Below are 19757 nucleotides of genomic sequence, written 5' to 3'. Positions count from 1 at the left end.
TCGATAGCCCTCGCTAACCAGACACGATTTAACACTCGTATTACAGCTAATGATTCATAGCAGTATACTTATATTTTCATAATCCTATAAAAACATTCACAACAAATGTAAAGTTTAATTAGGCAAAAACTAATAGATAATGTCTCACCCTCACGAACTACAAACCAGTACACATTAAAATATCCACCAAGAGGATATTACTATGGTGGCTAATTTGTGTCATTTCGTTATTTCGACCATTTGTCCCGAAAATACGAACATTAAGTTTATCAATTTAAGTCTTTTTGGGACGATCCTGAAAAGACGAAATTTACGGTTTTTATTTTCGTATTTTCGTGGCGAAAAGACGAAAACTAAGGTTTGTTAATTTTCGTCTTTTATTTTATTCCACCTGTATAGGAAAACGTAAACTTGTTTTTTCTTTGTTTTCTTTTTTCAGACTTGTGAAAACCATGGTAACCGCTTAAAAAAACCCCCAAAAAACAAAAAAACGAAAAAATTGCAAAATATCATAATGTTTTGACCCGAAATGATACAATTCCACACACATCTTTTTTCTGAGACCTACTTGAAATAGAATAAGTATCTCTATCCGAAGTCAGAATTCATTTAGTTTTGACATAATTATGTTCATCATTAGGATTTTCTGTTATCTTACCTCGTCTTCTGCAACATTTTTGCTACAAGTAAAACTAAATTTTATGTTGAAACACACTTTCGGAAAATCCGGAAATCTATATTCTCAAACCCATTTTGAAACAAATGTGAAGCCTATATATACTACTTCGCATTGGATATACCAATTATAGTAAACATATATCCCCCCCCCCCCCCCCCCCCCCCCCCCCCCCCCCCCCTGGATATCATTAATTGATAATCCTATTGTCACCACCATACTTCATTTCGAGTTTATGACATAATCCATATTTGGCCTAGATTCGTTTGTTTGGTGTCGTCTATGAGGCAGAAGACGCTCCTCCTTGGGCACACCTGGTCGTACTTACCGTGTAATGTTTTTAATGATCTCCATGCAAATCTATATTTGATCATTTTTTTACCATATTTTATTCTATCGATTTTAAGATAGAAAATGCAAGTCTGTATTCCCTGATTTTTTTAATCTGATAACTGTGATTCAAATTTAACCTTTGCGTTGCATACCGATATGGGGAGGTAACCCAGATCAGCGTTAGGAGAAGGTTTATTAAATCATACGCTTTCTCTTGTGGCATTATGCATGATGGACATTAGATTTAAGCAGTGATGTTTCTTGTCCTAAAACTACGGCCAGTTACCATGACAAATGTGATATGGAAAAAAAAATTAAAAATGGTAAAGGCGATAGGCTGGTTTGTCGCTCAGTTCATGGTGGTACATGCAGTTAACTGGTACTTTGTCCAGTGACTCCGTTCTTGGGTTTCCTTTATCGAACCCGATTTAAGAAATGCCTAAATACCTCAAGTAGATGAATTTCAGAGAAATTTCAATCTAATCTAATTTTATTGCTTAATTTTGCAATTTCTAACAACACAATAATATGAGCGAGGTGTAAAGTGCTCTTGGTTATAGTTAAAATATTAGTTAACCTAGTTTCAATGCCCGCGTTCACGCCATCATCTTCACAGTTCAGACCTATACGGGAGGGCTGAAGTGTTCATTAATCTTGTTTGGTCACAGAGGGATTTCGTTTGGTTTGTTTTTGTTTAACGTCCTATTAACAGTCAGGGTCATTTAAGGACGTGCCAGGTTTTGAACGTGGAGGAAAGCCGGAGTACCCGGAGAAAAACCACCGGCCTACGGTCAGTACCTGGCAACTGCCCCACGTAGGTTTCGAACTCGCAACCCAGAGGTGGAGGGCTAGTGATAAAGTGTCGGGACACCTTAACCACTCGGCCACCGAGGCCCCTCACAGAGGGATACATAAATACAATACAACTATAACACTACGTGATAAACGATTTTTTTTTTATTTCGTTTGGTAATGATTTCTGTTTAATCTTTAACAGAGGCTGGATAGCAATCATTGACATTTTTTATTAAAAAGATAAATTTCGAAAACATATCCATAATTAAACATAAATAATAATCTAATTATGATGAATATGATATAATGTTAGACATCCATCCTGATATGTACATCATGTAAATCGACAGATTTGATCATCAAATAATAACTGACCACACGCGCGGGGAGAAAATAAAATATCGAATCACCTATACATCCCGACGACAACCACATACACATTATCACGTACACATCTTAAACATACGGACGAATTGTGCACACCGAATAAGGATATCTGATTTTTACTGTCAAGACCCTAAAAACACATTTGAACTTTATAAATTGTCTAAGTATTGGCACATTGCTCACATTCTTGAGTTCCGTTTCCGTTTAGACATTTCCGGATAAAACAAAAAGGACGCCTTAAAAAGAACGGTATCCTTCCGCTTGATGATGAAGAAGATTAACCGGAAGTCTTCATTGTCTTGCCACGTGTTGACAACCAACTCCTCGTTGACGAGACTCTCGTTGGCATGGTAAACATTCATCTCCAAAACCGGATACCAACACATGTCTGACGTGAAGTGACGATAGTTTCCGGCGAGGGCAGCGTCTGTCGCGCAGTCAATACAGAACCGGAAGTAGCCAGACTGGTTCACATGGTTGTTCCGGTCAGTATCGCTATGCAGAGGCAACACTTTTAGCTTGAATACATTTTTACCCATATCTGGACAGGATGGAATGGACAGTTTGCGAAATTTTATTTCTTTCTTTGTGTGTTTGGAATATTTTTCCAAAAACGCTTCCGGAAGTGGAATTGACTTCCGGGTGCTCCTATCAATTAGAACGTACTTGAGTAGAATTTCACCTAGGAACTGTCCAGTTTCTTCATTGGTCAGTCGGGTTACAAAAGAGAATGACCTCCGACCGACCTCTACAATGTCAAGGACGTATCGTTGTTTCAGAGTCTTGAAGAGGGAGTAGTCTCGGTGAAGGTCGGGACTAAGTCGGACAGCTTGTGTGATCACCACCAGGCCTATGCCTTTCCCTTCCATTGACTTATAGTAGAATAGGCCATTGTAAAGACCAATCAAACGTGCTGCTTCAAACATCCTCACGACGCCCCATAATGACCAGTGACCTGTGTACAGAGACAGAAAGCTATTGTGTTAATACAGATGAAAATCAAACGTTTTCGTGATTACCAACATTGATTGCTAATCGGAACACCTCGTCTCCGTCTGCCAACGTAGGTAGAAAATGACGAGGAGTTCCGGTTGTACAATAAGCCCACATTATAATATGGTAGTCCAACGAAATGTTTACACACGTTAACGGATTAGATATTGCAAGGAGGGTTTAAGAATTTAAAGTAATTGTAAGAAATATATGAAAGCAGGCATCAGAAAATGCCGAATGCCATTTAAATGAAAATGCTTGTTTTTGTTTTCGAGTTTAAATGAATGAGAATCTGGCTTATACGTCCCGCAAGGTTGACATGTAATGATGCAATACTATGATTGATAAATTCGGAATATGATTCGTCAGTTTGGTGTAAATATGAGATTGCAGTTTAACGGTACCGTTTTAGCATCAGGTAGGGAACGGCATGGATAAAACCGATCCCTCCCTCAGATTGCTTGCAGTAGTGATGTGTTATTGAACGAAAATATGTTTAAACATTTTGACAGCCGACTTTACACACGTTCGTTCCTAGCTGCGATAACGTATCCCTGGACGACGGACGGACAATTTCTGACAGATGGTCGTCGTCAGAGAATTCGTTCTAGTTCGTTCCATCATCAAATCCCTTAGCGCTGTTGACAGCACTCAGTTTCACTTTGCATTAATTGTTTGTCAAGGGACACGGACGTTTTCGAAAACTCAATAGCGAGTCCATGTTTATGATTAAGACGAACACCAAATTACCTGTCTGTAGGCAACAAAGAACAACTTACCTGTGCGTTCGAATGCCTCGTAAGGAATGCCGATAAAGGACACATCCCCATGAAATGTATCCATCTGGTTAATGACGTATTGGGCCATGATGACGTCACTACACGGTCCCTGCTGATGGAGAATTCAAATATAAGTTCATTGTGTGAGCCCCACTGGAAATAAACCCTAGGGGCTTTATGGGCAATCCTAGGTTAAGGCACAACGTCTTTTTTGACTATTTTGAAATATTTAAAATTCATTTAAATTGCCTAACTTTAATAGCTTAACTAGTCCATCTCATTTCAATAATACTGTGAAAATTTCCACATGCCAAAATATTAATTATAATTACCATGTGGACATATCTTAATATATTTTGATCTCTTCTTGTATTTTATGTCCATATCATTTGACTTTCAACCATCATCATCATCATCATCATCATCATCATCATCATCATCATCATCATCGTCGTCGTCGTCATCGTCGTCGTCCCCGTCGTCGTCACGTCTGGCCTTCAAACACCCATGGTATCAAGTTATCAAAACATTTTTCTGACGTCATCGTTCTATCGTCTTGCTGTGCAGTGTTGTAAATGTATTGTGTATTTATTGTTTTAAATGGACAAAATTAATATGGTTGACAAACTGACACTGTAAAAAAACAAAATTAATTCCAACTAAAAGAGGACAAGAAATGTATTTAATCCTACAACAGTCCAGCTATTCGTTGTTTTAATTTGGCTTGATATGTCATCCCGATTTCATCCTTTGATAAAGAGATTAAGAGAGAGTCTCCTAGACTAAACATTCGGAAGTAGCAGTTTGGATACGAAATGATCAGAATAAAATCGGATGGGGCATAATTATATATAAGTAGTTATACTTTTATAACTACTTAATATATGAGCGGTCTGCATCTTAGTATAATGTTTTTTGCATTTAAGTGTTACTGATTATAGATAAATTGATGAGCCTCTGTAGCGATAGATATCATGACACAAATTTATGTCAATGCAATACATGGTAAAAAAACCTAGTTTAATTTACACATTTTGTTGTTGTTGTTGTTGTTGTTGTTGTTGTTGTTGATATTTTCAATTTATCTTCCATTGTAATTAACATAGACTATATTCCTTTATGTTTTGTCTCCTTGAACTTCTGTTCTAATGGACGCCTGAAAAAACATACCTGTACCTACTGATAACTTCTTTGGGTTCCTTGTTAATGTATAAGTAGTTTTATAGGGAAACAGGAAGTATTCGTGGTTTGCATTATGTTTAATTCATGTACGTGGTCGCTCGTTACGAGTCCGGATTTTTAAATACACTTGTACTCCGATGCATGCACAACGCCATAGACAACATGCATACCAAAGAACGCAGACTAGTCTGAAGTCAGTTGTACCCGAACCCGAACGAACGTCATTTCAAGAGTTTACGCATATCCATCATATATAGGACTTAAAGGCAAATACAAGTCAGATCATACTCACGTGAATTTACTGTTTTCTTTGAAAGACCTTGTTATGATTTATGTGATGTCCGACAATTGTTTATCAGTCAAAATCTAGGACAGTGGACTTTCGTAGTGAACCGATACCGGCCTTGTACCGGAAAGTAGGCCATGTATGCGTGTACCGAGGTATTCGTGTGTGTATTACATCGTGACACTTGTATATCTTGTTAATTCAATATCTGATCAAGATAAAAACAGTCGTTAAACACAAACGTGACCTCACATACCACTATATGTACAGTGACAACAGCAGTCGTTGATTTCCGGATTCTAATCGGGCCGACCTGGATGTTAGAGTTATCCCGCTTTGTTCACGATCGCTGTTAAAACATTTTGGCATTTCGTTCCTGGAGCATGTTCCCACAAATTGTCACTAATAGTCTTGGACCTCACAACTTAACAACCTTTCCACTAAATTTTCTATTCTATATGATAAATATCCAAAGAAGAAATATCCTCGAAAAAGATAACCGGCAAAAGTTGTAATACTGGTACGTATCTTTTATTTTCGATAAAATTGAACAATTAACAAGCTCGGGGATGATAATTAATTAAATAAACAGACCGTTTTGTTTAGTATAACATAGATTTTATAAAATGAACACGCGGAATGTATGCGTATATTAATATCATCATATCAAAAACCTACAACACTTGGTCACAAAAAAAAATCAAGCTCTGACCATTGTAAAATAAATAAATAAATACATAGATAAATAAATACATATTAAAATGTAATCCTTTCTTTACACATGGCACGCAATTTTCATAGAATTTAATTCTCAGATTTTCATTGGAAAACAAAGATAACAAGTATACAACTGTAATAACTCGATATTGTAACCACGCCCATTATTGTAACCCCGCCAATTATTGTAGCCCCGCCGATTATTGAAACCATGCCCACTGTTGTAACCCCGCCGACTATTGTAACACCACCCACTATTGTAACACCACCCACTATTGTAACACCACCCACTATTGTAACACCACACACTATTGTAATACCACTCACTATTGTAACACCACTCACTATTGTAACACCACTCACTATTGTAACACCACTCACTATTGTAACACCACCCACTATTGTAACACCACTCACTATTGTAACACCACTCACTATTGTAACACCACCCACTATTGTAACACCTCCCACTATTGTAACACCACCCACTATTGTAACAGCACCCACTATTGTAACACCACTCACTATTGTAACACCACCCACTATTGTAACACCTCCCACTATTGTAACACCACCCACTATTGTAACACCACCCACTATTGTAACACCACTCACTATTGTAACACCACCTACTATTGTAACACCACTCACTATTGTAACACCACTCACTATTGTAACACCTCCCACTATTGTAACATCACCCACTATTGTAACAGCACCCATTATTGTAACACCACCCACTATTGTAACACCACCCACTATTGTAACACCACCCATTATTGTAACACCACCCTCTATTGTAACACAACTCACTATTGTAACACCACTCACTATTGTAACAACTTCCACTATTGTAACACCACTCACTATTGTAACACCACCCACTATTGTAACACTCACTATTGTAACACCACCCACTATTGTAACACCACCCACTATTGTAACACCACCCACTATTGTAACACCACCCTCTATTGTAACACCACCCACTATTGTTACACCACCCACTATTGTAACACCACGTACCCACTATTGTAACACAACTCACTATTGTAACAACACTCACTATTGTAACACTCACTATTGTAACAACACTCACTATTGTAACATCACCCAATATTGTAACACCACTCACTATTGTAACACCACCCACTATTGTAACACTCACTATTGTAACAACACTCACTATCGTAACATCACCCACTATTGTAACACCACCCACTATTGTAACACCACCCACTATTGTAACACTCACTATTGTAACAACACTCACTATCGTAACATCACCCACTATTGTAACACCACCCACTATTGTAACATCACCCACTATTGTAACACCACCCACTATTGTAACACCACCCATTATTGTAACACCACCCACTATTGTAACACCACCCACTATTGTAACACCACCCACTATTGTAACACCACCCACTATTGTAACACTACCCACTATTGTAACACCACCCACTATTGTAACACCACCCACTATTGTAACACCACCCACTATTGTAACACCACCCACTATTGTAACACTACCCAATATTGTAACACCACCCATTATTGTAACACCACCCACTATTGTAACACCACTCTCTATTGTAACACTACCCAATATTGTAACAACACCCACTATTGTAACAACACCCACTATTGTAACACCACCCATTATTGTAACACCACCCACTATTGTAACACCACCCACTATTGTAACACCACCCACTATTGTAACATCACCCACTATTGTAACACCACCCACTATTGTAACACCACCCATTATTGTAACACCACCCACTATTGTAACATCACCCACTATTGTAACACCACCCACTATTGTAACACCACCCACTATTGTAACACTACCCACTATTGTAACACCACCCACTATTGTAACACCACCCACTATTGTAACAACACCCACTATTGTAACACCACCCACTATTGTAACACTACCCAATATTGTAACACCACCCATTATTGTAACACCACCCACTATTGTAACACCACTCTCTATTGTAACACTACCCAATATTGTAACAACACCCACTATTGTAACAACACCCACTATTGTAACACCACCCATTATTGTAACACCACCCACTATTGTAACACCACCCACTATTGTAACACCACCCACTATTGTACACCACCCACTATTGTAACACCACTCACTATTGTAACACCACCCACTATTGTAACACCACCCACTATTGTAACACCACCCACTATTGTAACACCACCCACTATTGTAACACCACCCACTATTGTAACAACACCCACTATTGTAACAACACCCACTATTGTAACAACACTCACTATTGTAACACCACTCACTATTGTAACACCACTCACTATTGTAACACCACCCACTATTGTAACACCACTCTCTATTGTAACACTACCCAATATTGTAACACCAACCACTATTGTAACACCACCCACTATTGTAACACCACTCACTATTGTAACACCACTCACTATTGTAACACCACCCACTATTGTAACACCACTCACTATTGTAACACCACCCACTATTGTAACACCACCCATTATTGTAACACCACCCACTATTGTAACACCACCCACTATTGTAACACCACCCACTATTGTAACACCACCCACTATTGTAACACCACCCACTATTGTAACAACACTCACTATTGTAACACTACCAAATATTGTAACACCAACCACTATTGTAACACCACCCACTATTGTAACACCACTCACTATTGTAACACCACTCACTATTTTAACACCACTCACTATTGTAACACCACCCACTATTGTAACACCACTCACTATTGTAACACCACCCACTATTGTAACACCACCCATTATTGTAACACCACCCACTATTGTAACACCACCCACTATTGTAACACCACCCACTATTGTAACACCACCCACTATTGTAACACCACTCACTATTGTAACACCACCCACTATTGTAACACCACTCACTATTGTAACACCACCCTCTATTGTAACACCTCCCACTATTGTAACACCACTCACTATTGTAACACCTCCCACTATTATAACACTATTATAACACCTCCCACTATTGTAACACCACCCTCTATTGTAACACCTCCCACTATTGTAACACCACTCACTATTGTAACACCACCCACTATTGTAACACCACTCACTATTGTAACACCACTCACTATTGTAACACCACCCACTATTGTAACACCACCCTCTATTGTAACACCTCCCACTATTGTAACACCACCCACTATTGTAACACCACTCACTATTGTAACACCACTCACTATTGTAACACCTCCGACTATTGTAACACCACTCACTATTGTAATACCACTCACTATTGTAACACCTCCCACTATTGTAACACCACTCACTATTGTAACACCACCCACTATTGTAACACCACCCACTATTGTAACACCACTCACTATTGTAACACCACCCACTATTGTAACACCACCCTCTATTGTAACACCTCCCACTATTGTAACACCACTCACTATTGTAACACCACCCACTATTGTAACACCACTCACTATTGTAACACCACTCACTATTGTAACACCACCCACTATTGTAACACCACCCTCTATTGTAACACCTCCCACTATTGTAACACCACTCACTATTGTAACACCACCCACTATTGTAACACCACTCACTATTGTAACACCACTCACTATTGTAACACCTCCCACTATTGTAACACCACTCACTATTGTAATACCACTCACTATTGTAACACCTCCCACTATTGTAACACCACTCACTATTGTAACACCACCCACTATTGTAACACCACCCACTATTGTAACACCACTCACTATTGTAACACCACCCACTATTGTAACACCACCCTCTATTGTAACACCTCCCACTATTGTAACACCACTCACTATTGTAACACCACCCACTATTGTAACACCACCCTCTATTGTAACACCACTCACTATTGTAACAACACCCACTATTGTAACACCACCCACTATTGTAACACCACCCACTATTGTAACACCACCCACTATTGTAACACCACTCACTATTGTAACACCACCCACTATTGTAACACCACTCACTATTGTAACACCACTCACTATTGTAACACCTCCCACTATTGTAACACCACTCACTATTGTAACACCAACCACTATTGTAACACCAACAATTGTAACACCACCCACTATTGTAACACCACCCACTATTGTAACACCACCCACTATTGTAACACCACTCACTATTGTAACACCACCCACTATTGTACACCACTCACTATTGTAACACCACTCACTATTGTAATACCACCCATTATTGTAACACCACCCACTGTTGTAACAACACCCACTATTGTAACACCACCCACTGTTGTAACACCACCCACTATTGTAACACCACTCACTATTGTAACACTACCCACTATTGTAACACCACCCACTATTGTAACACCACTCACTATTGTAATACCACCCATTATTGTAACACCACCCACTATTGTAACAACACCCACTATTGTAACAACACCCACTATTGTAACACCACCCACTATTGTAACACCACTCACTATTGTAACACCACCCACTATTGTAACACCACTCACTATTGTAACACCACCCACTATTGTAACAACACCCACTATTGTAACACCACCCACTATTGTAACACTACTCATTATTGTAACACCACCCATTATTGTAACACCACCCACTATTGTAACACCACCCATTATTGTAACACCACCCAATATTGTAACACTACCCACTATTGTAACACCACCCACTATTGTAACACCACTCACTATTGTAATACCACCCATTATTGTAACACCACCCACTGTTGTAACAACACCCACTATTGTAACAACACCCACTATTGTAACACCACCCACTGTTGTAACAACACCCACTATTGTAACAACACCCACTATTGTAACACCACCCACTATTGTAACACCACTCACTATTGTAACACCACTCACTATTGTAACACCACCCACTATTGTAACACCACTCACTATTGTAACACCACTCACTATTGTAACACCACTCACTATTGTAACACCACTCACTATTGTAACACCACTCACTATTGTAACACCACTCACTATTGTAACACAACTCACTATTGTAACACCACTCACTATTGTAACACCACTCACTATTGTAACACCACCCACTATTGTAACACCACCCACTATTGTAACACTACCCACTATTGTAACACCACCCACTATTGTAACAACACCCACTATTGTAACAACACCCACTATTGTAACACCACCCAATATTGTAACAACACCCACTATTGTAACACCACCCACTATTGTAACACCACCCACTATTGTAACACCACTCACTATTGTAACACCACCCACTATTGTAACACCACCCACTATTGTAACACCACTCTCTATTGTAACACCACCCACTATTGTAACACCACCCACTATTGTAACACCACTCTCTATTGTAACACCACCCACTATTGTAACACCACCCACTATTGTAACACCACCCATTATTGTAACACCACTCACTATTGTAACACCACCCATTATTGTAACACCACCCACTATTGTAACACCACCCATTATTGTAACACCACCCACTATTGTAACACCACCCACTATTGTAACACCACCCATTATTGTAACACCACCCATTATTGTAACACCACTCACTATTGTAACACCACCCATTATTGTAACACCACTCACTATTGTAACACCACCCACTATTGTAACACCACCCACTATTGTAACACCACCCACTATTATAACACCACCCACTATTGTAACACCACTCACTATTGTAACACCACCTACTATTGTAACACCACTCACTATTGTAACACCACCCACTATTGTAACACCACCCATTATTGTAACACCACTCACTATTGTAACACCACCCACTATTGTAACACCACCCACTATTGTAACACCACCCACTATTGTAACAACACTCACTATTGTAACACCACCCATTATTGTAACACCACTCACTATTGTAACACCACCCACTATTGTAACACCACCCACTATTGTAACACCACCCATTATTGTAACACCACTCACTATTGTAACACCACCCACTATTGTAACACCACCCACTATTGTAACACCACCCACTATTGTAACAACACTCACTATTATAACAACACCCACTATTGTAACACCACCCAGTATTGTAACACCACCCACTATTGTAACACCAACCACTATTGTACACCACCCACTATTGTAACACCACCCACTATTGTAACAACACTCACTATTGTAACACCACCCACTATTGTAATACCACCCACTATTGTACACCACCCACTATTGTAACACCACCCACTATTGTACACCACCCACTATTATAACACCACCCACTATTGTAACACCACCCACTATTGTAACACCACCCACTATTGTAACACCACCCAATATTGTAACACCACCCACTATTGTAACACCACTCACTATTGTAACACCACTCACTATTGTAACAACACTCACTATTGTAACACCACCCACTATTGTAACACCACTCTCTATTGTAACACCACCCCCTATTGTAACACCACCCACTATTGTAACACCACTCACTATTGTAACACCACTCACTATTGTAACAACACTCACTATTGTAACACCACTCATTATTGTAACACCACTCTCTATTGTTAATATATCAACTATAGTAGCAGCACTCACTTTAATAACACCAAACACTATTGTTGTAAACGAGTCAAATAAGTGATTTACCTCGCGGTCTAAATATAGCACTGATACAGATCAGGTATTGGTTTTACGACACGGAATTTCGAATATATTTCCAAAATGATATATATATATATTTTACTTTTAAATACATACATGATATCTGATCTTGAAAAATGTAAACTTTATTTATTTTAAAACAATTGCGAAACCAGTTATACCAACTTATATGAATCATTGTTGTCGGTCAGGATCCAACCGCTCGAGAGGACCTACATTGGGAGGGAAACCGGAATACCCGGGGAAAGTCCGCATAATCGAGCTAGTGACCCTTTACCTTTTCACGTCCGATCGGGGATCGAAATGATTTTCCCTGGAAACGAAGATCCACGATACATACAGGGTTATTACTACTCAATGTACAAATGTATAAGTAACTAGTGAATTGGCTTGTGTGTCATGTGTAAAGTCTTTTTCGAAACGTTTGTAATCTAATTTTTAACTTTTGTCAGTTTAACAAGTCAAACACTTATTCATAAGGTGTAGTAGGTTTTGAAAACCGGTGTGTAAGAAATCGATAAAATGCTACAGTGATTGCGCTTCAATCTTTTTGACACAGCAAGCGTCTGACGGACCCTGATTTTTGTTTTCTTTGATTAGAAGTTTGACAGGCGATGTCGTCTGGCGGTGTATGGGATTTATTTGTTTGGTTTAGGAAAGAAGATGGATTGCAAACAACGCTGTCTGAAAGAGATATATGTGGATTATTCAACGAGTCAACACAAACTGTCTGAGAGGGAACTCTTTCTGGCCGAGATTTAAGTCCCGGATCAGATTTTGTCTGAGCACGATTATATTGTCTCTGTCGTTGGAATGCTTGAATAAATTAACTAATACTGTATATAGCTTGGAACACCTTCTGGCCGAGAAGTGTCGAATCAGGTTTTGTCTGAGTCCGATTTTTTTATCGGTCACTAAAACGCTTGAATCAATTAATGGACTTCCTTACCAAGTTGAAAACACTTTCTGGTCGAGATTTTTTTTAAAGTACCGGATCAGGTTTTGTCAATCGGGAACCGTCGGCACTTTCCGTAAACGAGAAAATACTGTATTTTCTCGAAGTGCCGACGGTTCCCGATTGCAGGTTTTGTCTGACAAAGATATTTTCACGGTCGTTGAAATGCTTGAATATATCAACAAGCTATTGCGTCACCCGTGAGTACCAAAGTAGATGTTTTAAGGCTCCATGTTTTTTGCTTTTTTGTTTTGTTTAATGGATTTATTTTGTTTTGGTTTGTCATATTCTGTACGGTTCTTAACGGTAACGTATAAATCTAACTGGTTGTAAAATTCAAGTAGTAGAATTTTGAACTTTTTGCCGATCTTATTTTCGAGATCCAGGGGTTCCGCTTTCGATGTATCGATCGTCTTTGCACTCTTCGATTATATACTGATAATTCAGGGTTCAGATGACGAAACCACGCGATTATATAACAGAAAATAAAATAAAAAGAAAAATAGAAATAAAAAAAACGAACAAAACGAAAACAACAGGCACAAAGCTGGAACGTACACATTGATAAGATATTAAGCATATGCTTCCTTTTAGAAGCGGCCTGAATTAAATAATTACTAAGTTTTCTCAATTGTTTTACATTTTTGCTGGCGAATAATTGTATTATTTTATAGACGGACTAACCACCCTTCGGACAGGTGAGCTAAAAATGGATGTAGGAGATGAGTGTAGATAGGAAGCGGGGTGAGGAGAGGCCGGGGGGTGAGGGGAGGCCGCGGGGGTGAGGAGAGGCCGCGGGGGTGAGGGGAGGCCGCGGGGGTGGGCGTAGGCGGCGGGGCGGACAGGAGGATTCATTATAAGGTTGGAAGGAGGAGAGGGAAGGATGTGGAAGGAAAGGTAGATATTTGTAGATTTGAGAGAGAGAGGCAATTTTAACCAGGAAAACTTTCTTACATTAGAGAACTATTACCCCAACCCCAAACACATCATCTACCACAGACATACGGATGTAGGAAATGGTCGCACTGGGTATGGGGGAGGGCGCTAAGAGATATTTCTCAATAACGGCACTTAAGAATGTTATCAAAGATACATACTATACTCAGAAATATATTGCGGTTAATAAAGGTGAAATATTTTTATCAAAATTTAATATTGAAAGGAAAAAATGGGAAAATTTAATTAATAATTCTTAAACCCTATCGTCAGTTTTTGCCAAAATAAAACAACATAACTTTAAAATATTTTGAAAACTTTTACTTTTAAATACATACATTGTTTACTCCCTTGAACTTGTTGGTACAACTTTAGAATCCTTATCTCCCAATCTCACCCCCCCCCCGAAAAAAAAGGCACCCCCCCACGACACTAAAGCTCCGCTCTCTCTCTCTCTCCTCTCGCCTCGATCTCTCTCTCTCTCTCTCTCTCTCTCTCTCTCTCACCTTCTCTCCTACGTCTATCCCTTTCCAAACAATGCTCATAAATGTACTTTAATTTAATTAACAGTAGGTCAATTCGACACAATCACAATCGATTATGAAATTAATTATGAATGAAGATTCATTGGTGAATGAAAATGTGTGAAAGTTTAATTATTTATGTATGACATATTTGCATTGTTATAAACTTGAGAAAAAAAAAATTACAAAAAAAAAAAAAAGAGATATTTCTACCACCTCAATTTATCGGATAATCGGACGATTTATGAGATCCTATACTTCACATATGTATGCATCGTTATCTTCTTCAATAACTGTCTACTGACCACTGGCCACTTTCCTTCGAAAATGACCACAGTAACCACTTGTTACAGAGCGATGCGGTGGTGGTGAAAGCATGTACGACAACCCTGTACCCGACCCGTTCTCCGTACATTACTAGTCTCGAAGAAAATCAATCAAAGTATAAGAGAACAATATGATTGTATTTCAAAATTAAAGAAAAGGAAACGATTGAAAATAGATAGAATGGAATCTTTGAAATTACAGAAAACACTAAAAAAAAAAAAAAAAAAAAAAATCAGGAATCCCTTTTGCTTTTTTTTAGAGTTCAGGTTTTTAGAATCCATCTATCGGTGATGATTAAGGTAAAATGCCATTTTCAATTTAAATTTTAGATTTGCGTCATTTCAAATTATAATCGATTGATATTATTACATAATTTTAACATAATTTTTTTTTTTTAAATCGGACATCGCCTTTTTCATATTAAAGTATTGTGATCCCAACTGTATTCCAACATGCACTTCCGCTGTATTATGACGTCACGATGTCTAAAATATTATGACGTCATAATACCTTGTTTCTATGTACGCTTCATCCATTTCGCGATCGCAGCTTTGTACCCTTCGCCAAAAATCATGGGATGCACGTACGTAAAGACTATGGAGTATGAACAGAAACCAAAGAGAGGCCGATTGAGGGCGCTGTTTGGACGAGATCACAAACGCACCAAGGTAATTCTGAGCATTTATGACACACTGTGGCGGATTGCTGCTTTGGTATTAAATAAAAATCTACCAACCGTTTTGATAACCATCTACATTTTACATTATGTATCTGAATCTCGTAATTCCAGATTATAAGTCTCATTACGGAGGTAATATTGCAGTAGTGTTTAAAAACATCCACAGTCAGTATTTTAACCGTCTCTTAATATATATTTACATTTAATGGGAGATATCCTGCATGCACGTGCTGCGGCTCGAACTAGTGACGCTTCACTCTTTAAAAAGGCATCCGGGGGGATGGAACGTCAAGAGTTTTTTTTCAGGCTAGATATATGATATTTTATATAGTAATATTGATAACTTATTTGTTGTGATTACATAGTAATTTACCGAAATATTCTGTTATTAAAATAGGGGCCGCGGTGGCCGAGTGGTTAAGGTGCCCCGACACTTTAACACTAGCCCTCCACCTCTGGGTTGCGAGTTCGAAACCTACGTGGGGCAGTTGCCAGGTACTGACCGTAGGCCGGTGGTTTTTCTCCGGGTACTCCGGCTTTCCTCCACCTCCAAAATCTGGCACGTCCTTCAATGACCCTGGCTGTTAATAGGACGTTAAACAAAAACAAACCAAACCAAACAAACTGTTATTAAATCACACAGTCTTGCATTCAGTATAACATATCTTCCAACCACAGGTTCAAACTATCCACATCGGAGACTCCGTGGGTGTAGCCGTGTATGAAGGCACTCCAATGCTGAATCTTGCACGAAAAACTGAACAGACCGTGTTGATGCAGCTGAGGGAGGAAGGAATCATACCAAATAAGGGATCAGGAGGCGTGGCATTCACAGTGAAATTTAATGACGAAATTCAACATCGGTCGGCCTCAAATGATGCCGCTTATCAATTACCAGGAGTTCCACAATATATAAAGGACACTACAAAACCAGTCACCCCAAAACCACGAATCCTACCACCGCTTAACACAAGAAGTGTGAGTAAATTACCTCCTCAGAAACGAGAAGCAGAAGCAGTATTTTTAAAGGATGAAACTTTAAAAAAACAAAGGCAAAATGGCGCGATTGTCTGAACACAGACGACAATTAGCGGCGGCCAAACGAGAAGCAAAGGAGAAGGACAAGCGCGAGCGAGTAGAGGCAAAGCTAATGACAAATGTATCTCGGGAAATCCAGGGAAATGATATAGGAAAGGTCAACGACAGAATTGAGCAAGCACGGCTCAAAAGGGAACAAACAGCCGAAGAAAAACTAGCAAGGATCAATGCAAAATTGGCCAAAATTCCAAAGATGGAGAAAACAAACAAGATATCTTCTGAGGAGAGATTAGAGCGCGCTAGACAGAAAAGAGAAAAAAGACTAGAGGGCCTGAGGGAGAAATGGGAAAAGAAAGAGAGAAAGATCGAGGAGATAAAGAAGAGTAGAAAGTTAGGAAAACCGCAAGCGTCTGTACCGAACATAGACCTCAATTAGATGATGATGATGATGGTAATGATGATGATGATGATGTGAATAAAATATGCTTTTATTTGAAGTTTGTGATATCCTTTCTTCTCTTTTGTCAGTTCAAATTGATCTTGAAATTCGTTTTAAAATAAAAACAGTTCGTCCTACCCAACCTACCGTTTTCAAAATAAAAGAATAAATGTCAAAATACTAAGTTTCTAAATACCTTAAATCTATAACAGATAAATATTCTTATTCGAGAAAACCTCGGAGTGTGTGGCTCCCCTGTGGCGGGAGGGGCGGGGCCCAATAGGGGAAATTGAGGTAACTCCTTTAAATCCCTACTAGTCCTAAACGCCTGAATTGATTTTGGTAAAATTTGGTCTGGAGCATTACATGGCAAAGGTGAGATAATGTGCAAGAGGCACAGAGGATCTGTATACAATGTAGCTCACGTGGATATTTCAGTAATTACGGCCAAATATTCTAATTAAAGTTACATTTCAAATATTTTCCTATTTGTGAACTGCATCTCCCAACAATGGTTCAAACTGCAGGTGGACAAAATCCTGTCATTCTTCAAAAAGAAAAAAGATTTTAAAAGTTGTTTCTTCTATATTTCCCCTACTGAGCCCCCTTTCTCTTACCTCATGCGTATAACATCCTTCATTTAGCCACATCCTCCGTTTATACAACGTCAGATCTCCTTTATTCAATTGTGCTCAAGACCAAAATTTAATCAAAATCCATGTTGACGGACGGGCGAACGGCCAAGGTCGACTAGTGGGGTGCAGTGTTTTTGTTTGTCAACTTGTGGGGTGCACGGCACAAGTCGATCAGAATTTCAAAATCCGTTCATTCCGTCGCTAAAAATGCACATGCGCAGTGAGATTTAATATTGATTTATGGGTAAAAAACAAAATTACTTAAAATTCCTCTCCTATAGGCGACGAAGATATTTTGACGCAATGAATCGGTGAATGCACCCCACAAGGATATTGGAAGAGGAGCTGGGCATGCCCGTGCCTGCCTGCTCTCTCTCTATAGATCTCCTCTCTCTCTCTACTCCTCTATCCTCTCTCTGCCTCCTCTCTCTCTCTCAATTATATTGATACTATTATATAGATTACTGTTAATGCCATCTTATGATGTATATATATGCAATTGTATCTAAAGGAGAGGGCGTTGATACTGTTTGTGAAACTTGTGTCCAATCCTTTTGCTATTATGGTAATAAAATATGTTTAAACTAAGACATCCGATTAAGGCCTGTCTTATGTCGAATGAACATACCATATCTGGAAAAAAAAAGAAAAAAGAAAATACAGATCAAACCATCTCAAAACAAGATGTCGCTTCAGACGGTACTTCTTTTTACTCATAGACACTCGTTTACAAACCCGGAAGCAAAAACACAAATGAAAAGCAGACAAGGTAAACGATCATTTTGGCGTCTCGTCTACCCGGAAGTGACGTACTTGTACACTATGCTTCCGGTTATTTCAGCGGTATTGTCGTAATATTGTCTTAGCTATCAGACACTGGCGGAAGTAGGTAATAAATCGGACCATTCACATTACATTTTCATTAAACCTTTAGTTATGATGTTTTATTCTCCCGGTCTAATCGCATGAGATCGAAAGCTTTACAACTCAGCCGATTCTGTGAAGACTGGGGCTAACAAAACCTCCAAAACGATTGAATAATTAGAAGGGAAAAAACCCAAAACAAAACAAAACAAAAACAAAAAAAATCTATTATTTTGTTTTTGTTTTAATTTTGCAAAGTCATACCTCAAGTTCACCACCAAAAACCAAAAGAATTGCACAATGTGAACAAAATTGAAAACAAAATGAGTTTTTATTATGCAGTAATAATTGAAGTGAAGCAAGTTTTTTTTTTTCTATTCATATTCATTGGTTTTTTTGGGGGAAAATAAAAGCAATACATTATCACGAAATTGATATAAAGATTTCCTTCA

At 38.7% G+C, this 19757-nt stretch overlaps 2 protein-coding genes across 4 annotated transcripts; one reads left to right on the top strand and one right to left on the bottom strand.

The window, feature by feature from the left end:
• Positions 1-1944: 1944 nt before the first annotated feature.
• Positions 1945-5741, bottom strand: LOC117322359. 3 transcript variants are annotated; one of them, XM_033877222.1, is made up of 3 exons: positions 5438-5741; positions 3964-4075; positions 1945-3146 (listed from the first exon to the last, which is right to left on the bottom strand). In XM_033877222.1, the coding sequence occupies exons 2-3, from the start codon at positions 4049-4051 to the stop codon at positions 2371-2373; spliced, it is 864 nt and encodes a 287-aa protein (XP_033733113.1). In that variant the 5' UTR covers positions 4052-4075; positions 5438-5741; the 3' UTR covers positions 1945-2370. The 3 variants fall into 3 exon arrangements, with proteins under 3 accessions (XP_033733113.1, XP_033733114.1, XP_033733115.1); XM_033877223.1 differs by having other exon boundaries at positions 3964-4072; XM_033877224.1 differs by having other exon boundaries at positions 5688-5736.
• Positions 5742-17386: 11645 nt separating this feature from the next.
• LOC117343562 (MAP7 domain-containing protein 1-like) lies at positions 17387-17803 on the top strand. Its single transcript, XM_033905982.1, has one exon. It carries the CDS (start codon positions 17387-17389, stop codon positions 17801-17803), a length of 417 nt encoding a protein of 138 aa, XP_033761873.1.
• Positions 17804-19757: the final 1954 nt, after the last annotated feature.

This window comes from Pecten maximus, chromosome 2 (genome assembly GCF_902652985.1).
Source record: "Pecten maximus chromosome 2, xPecMax1.1, whole genome shotgun sequence".
Taxonomy (NCBI): domain Eukaryota; kingdom Metazoa; phylum Mollusca; class Bivalvia; order Pectinida; family Pectinidae; genus Pecten; species Pecten maximus.
Note: the sequence above shows the minus strand (reverse complement) of the source record. Positions and strands in the feature narration are given on the sequence as shown.

Bases quoted from the DNA above. Each gene is read 5' to 3' on its own strand.
- LOC117322359 (XM_033877222.1), bottom strand. From the start codon at position 4,051: ATGGCCCAATACGTCATTAACCAGATGGATACATTTCATGGGGATGTG. The intron at 3,147-3,963 runs GTAAGTTGTTCT...CTCTGTACACAG, and splicing joins CGAGGCATTCGAACGCACAG to GTCACTGGTCATTATGGGGC.
- LOC117343562 (XM_033905982.1), top strand. From the start codon at position 17,387: ATGGCGCGATTGTCTGAACACAGACGACAATTAGCGGCGGCCAAACGA.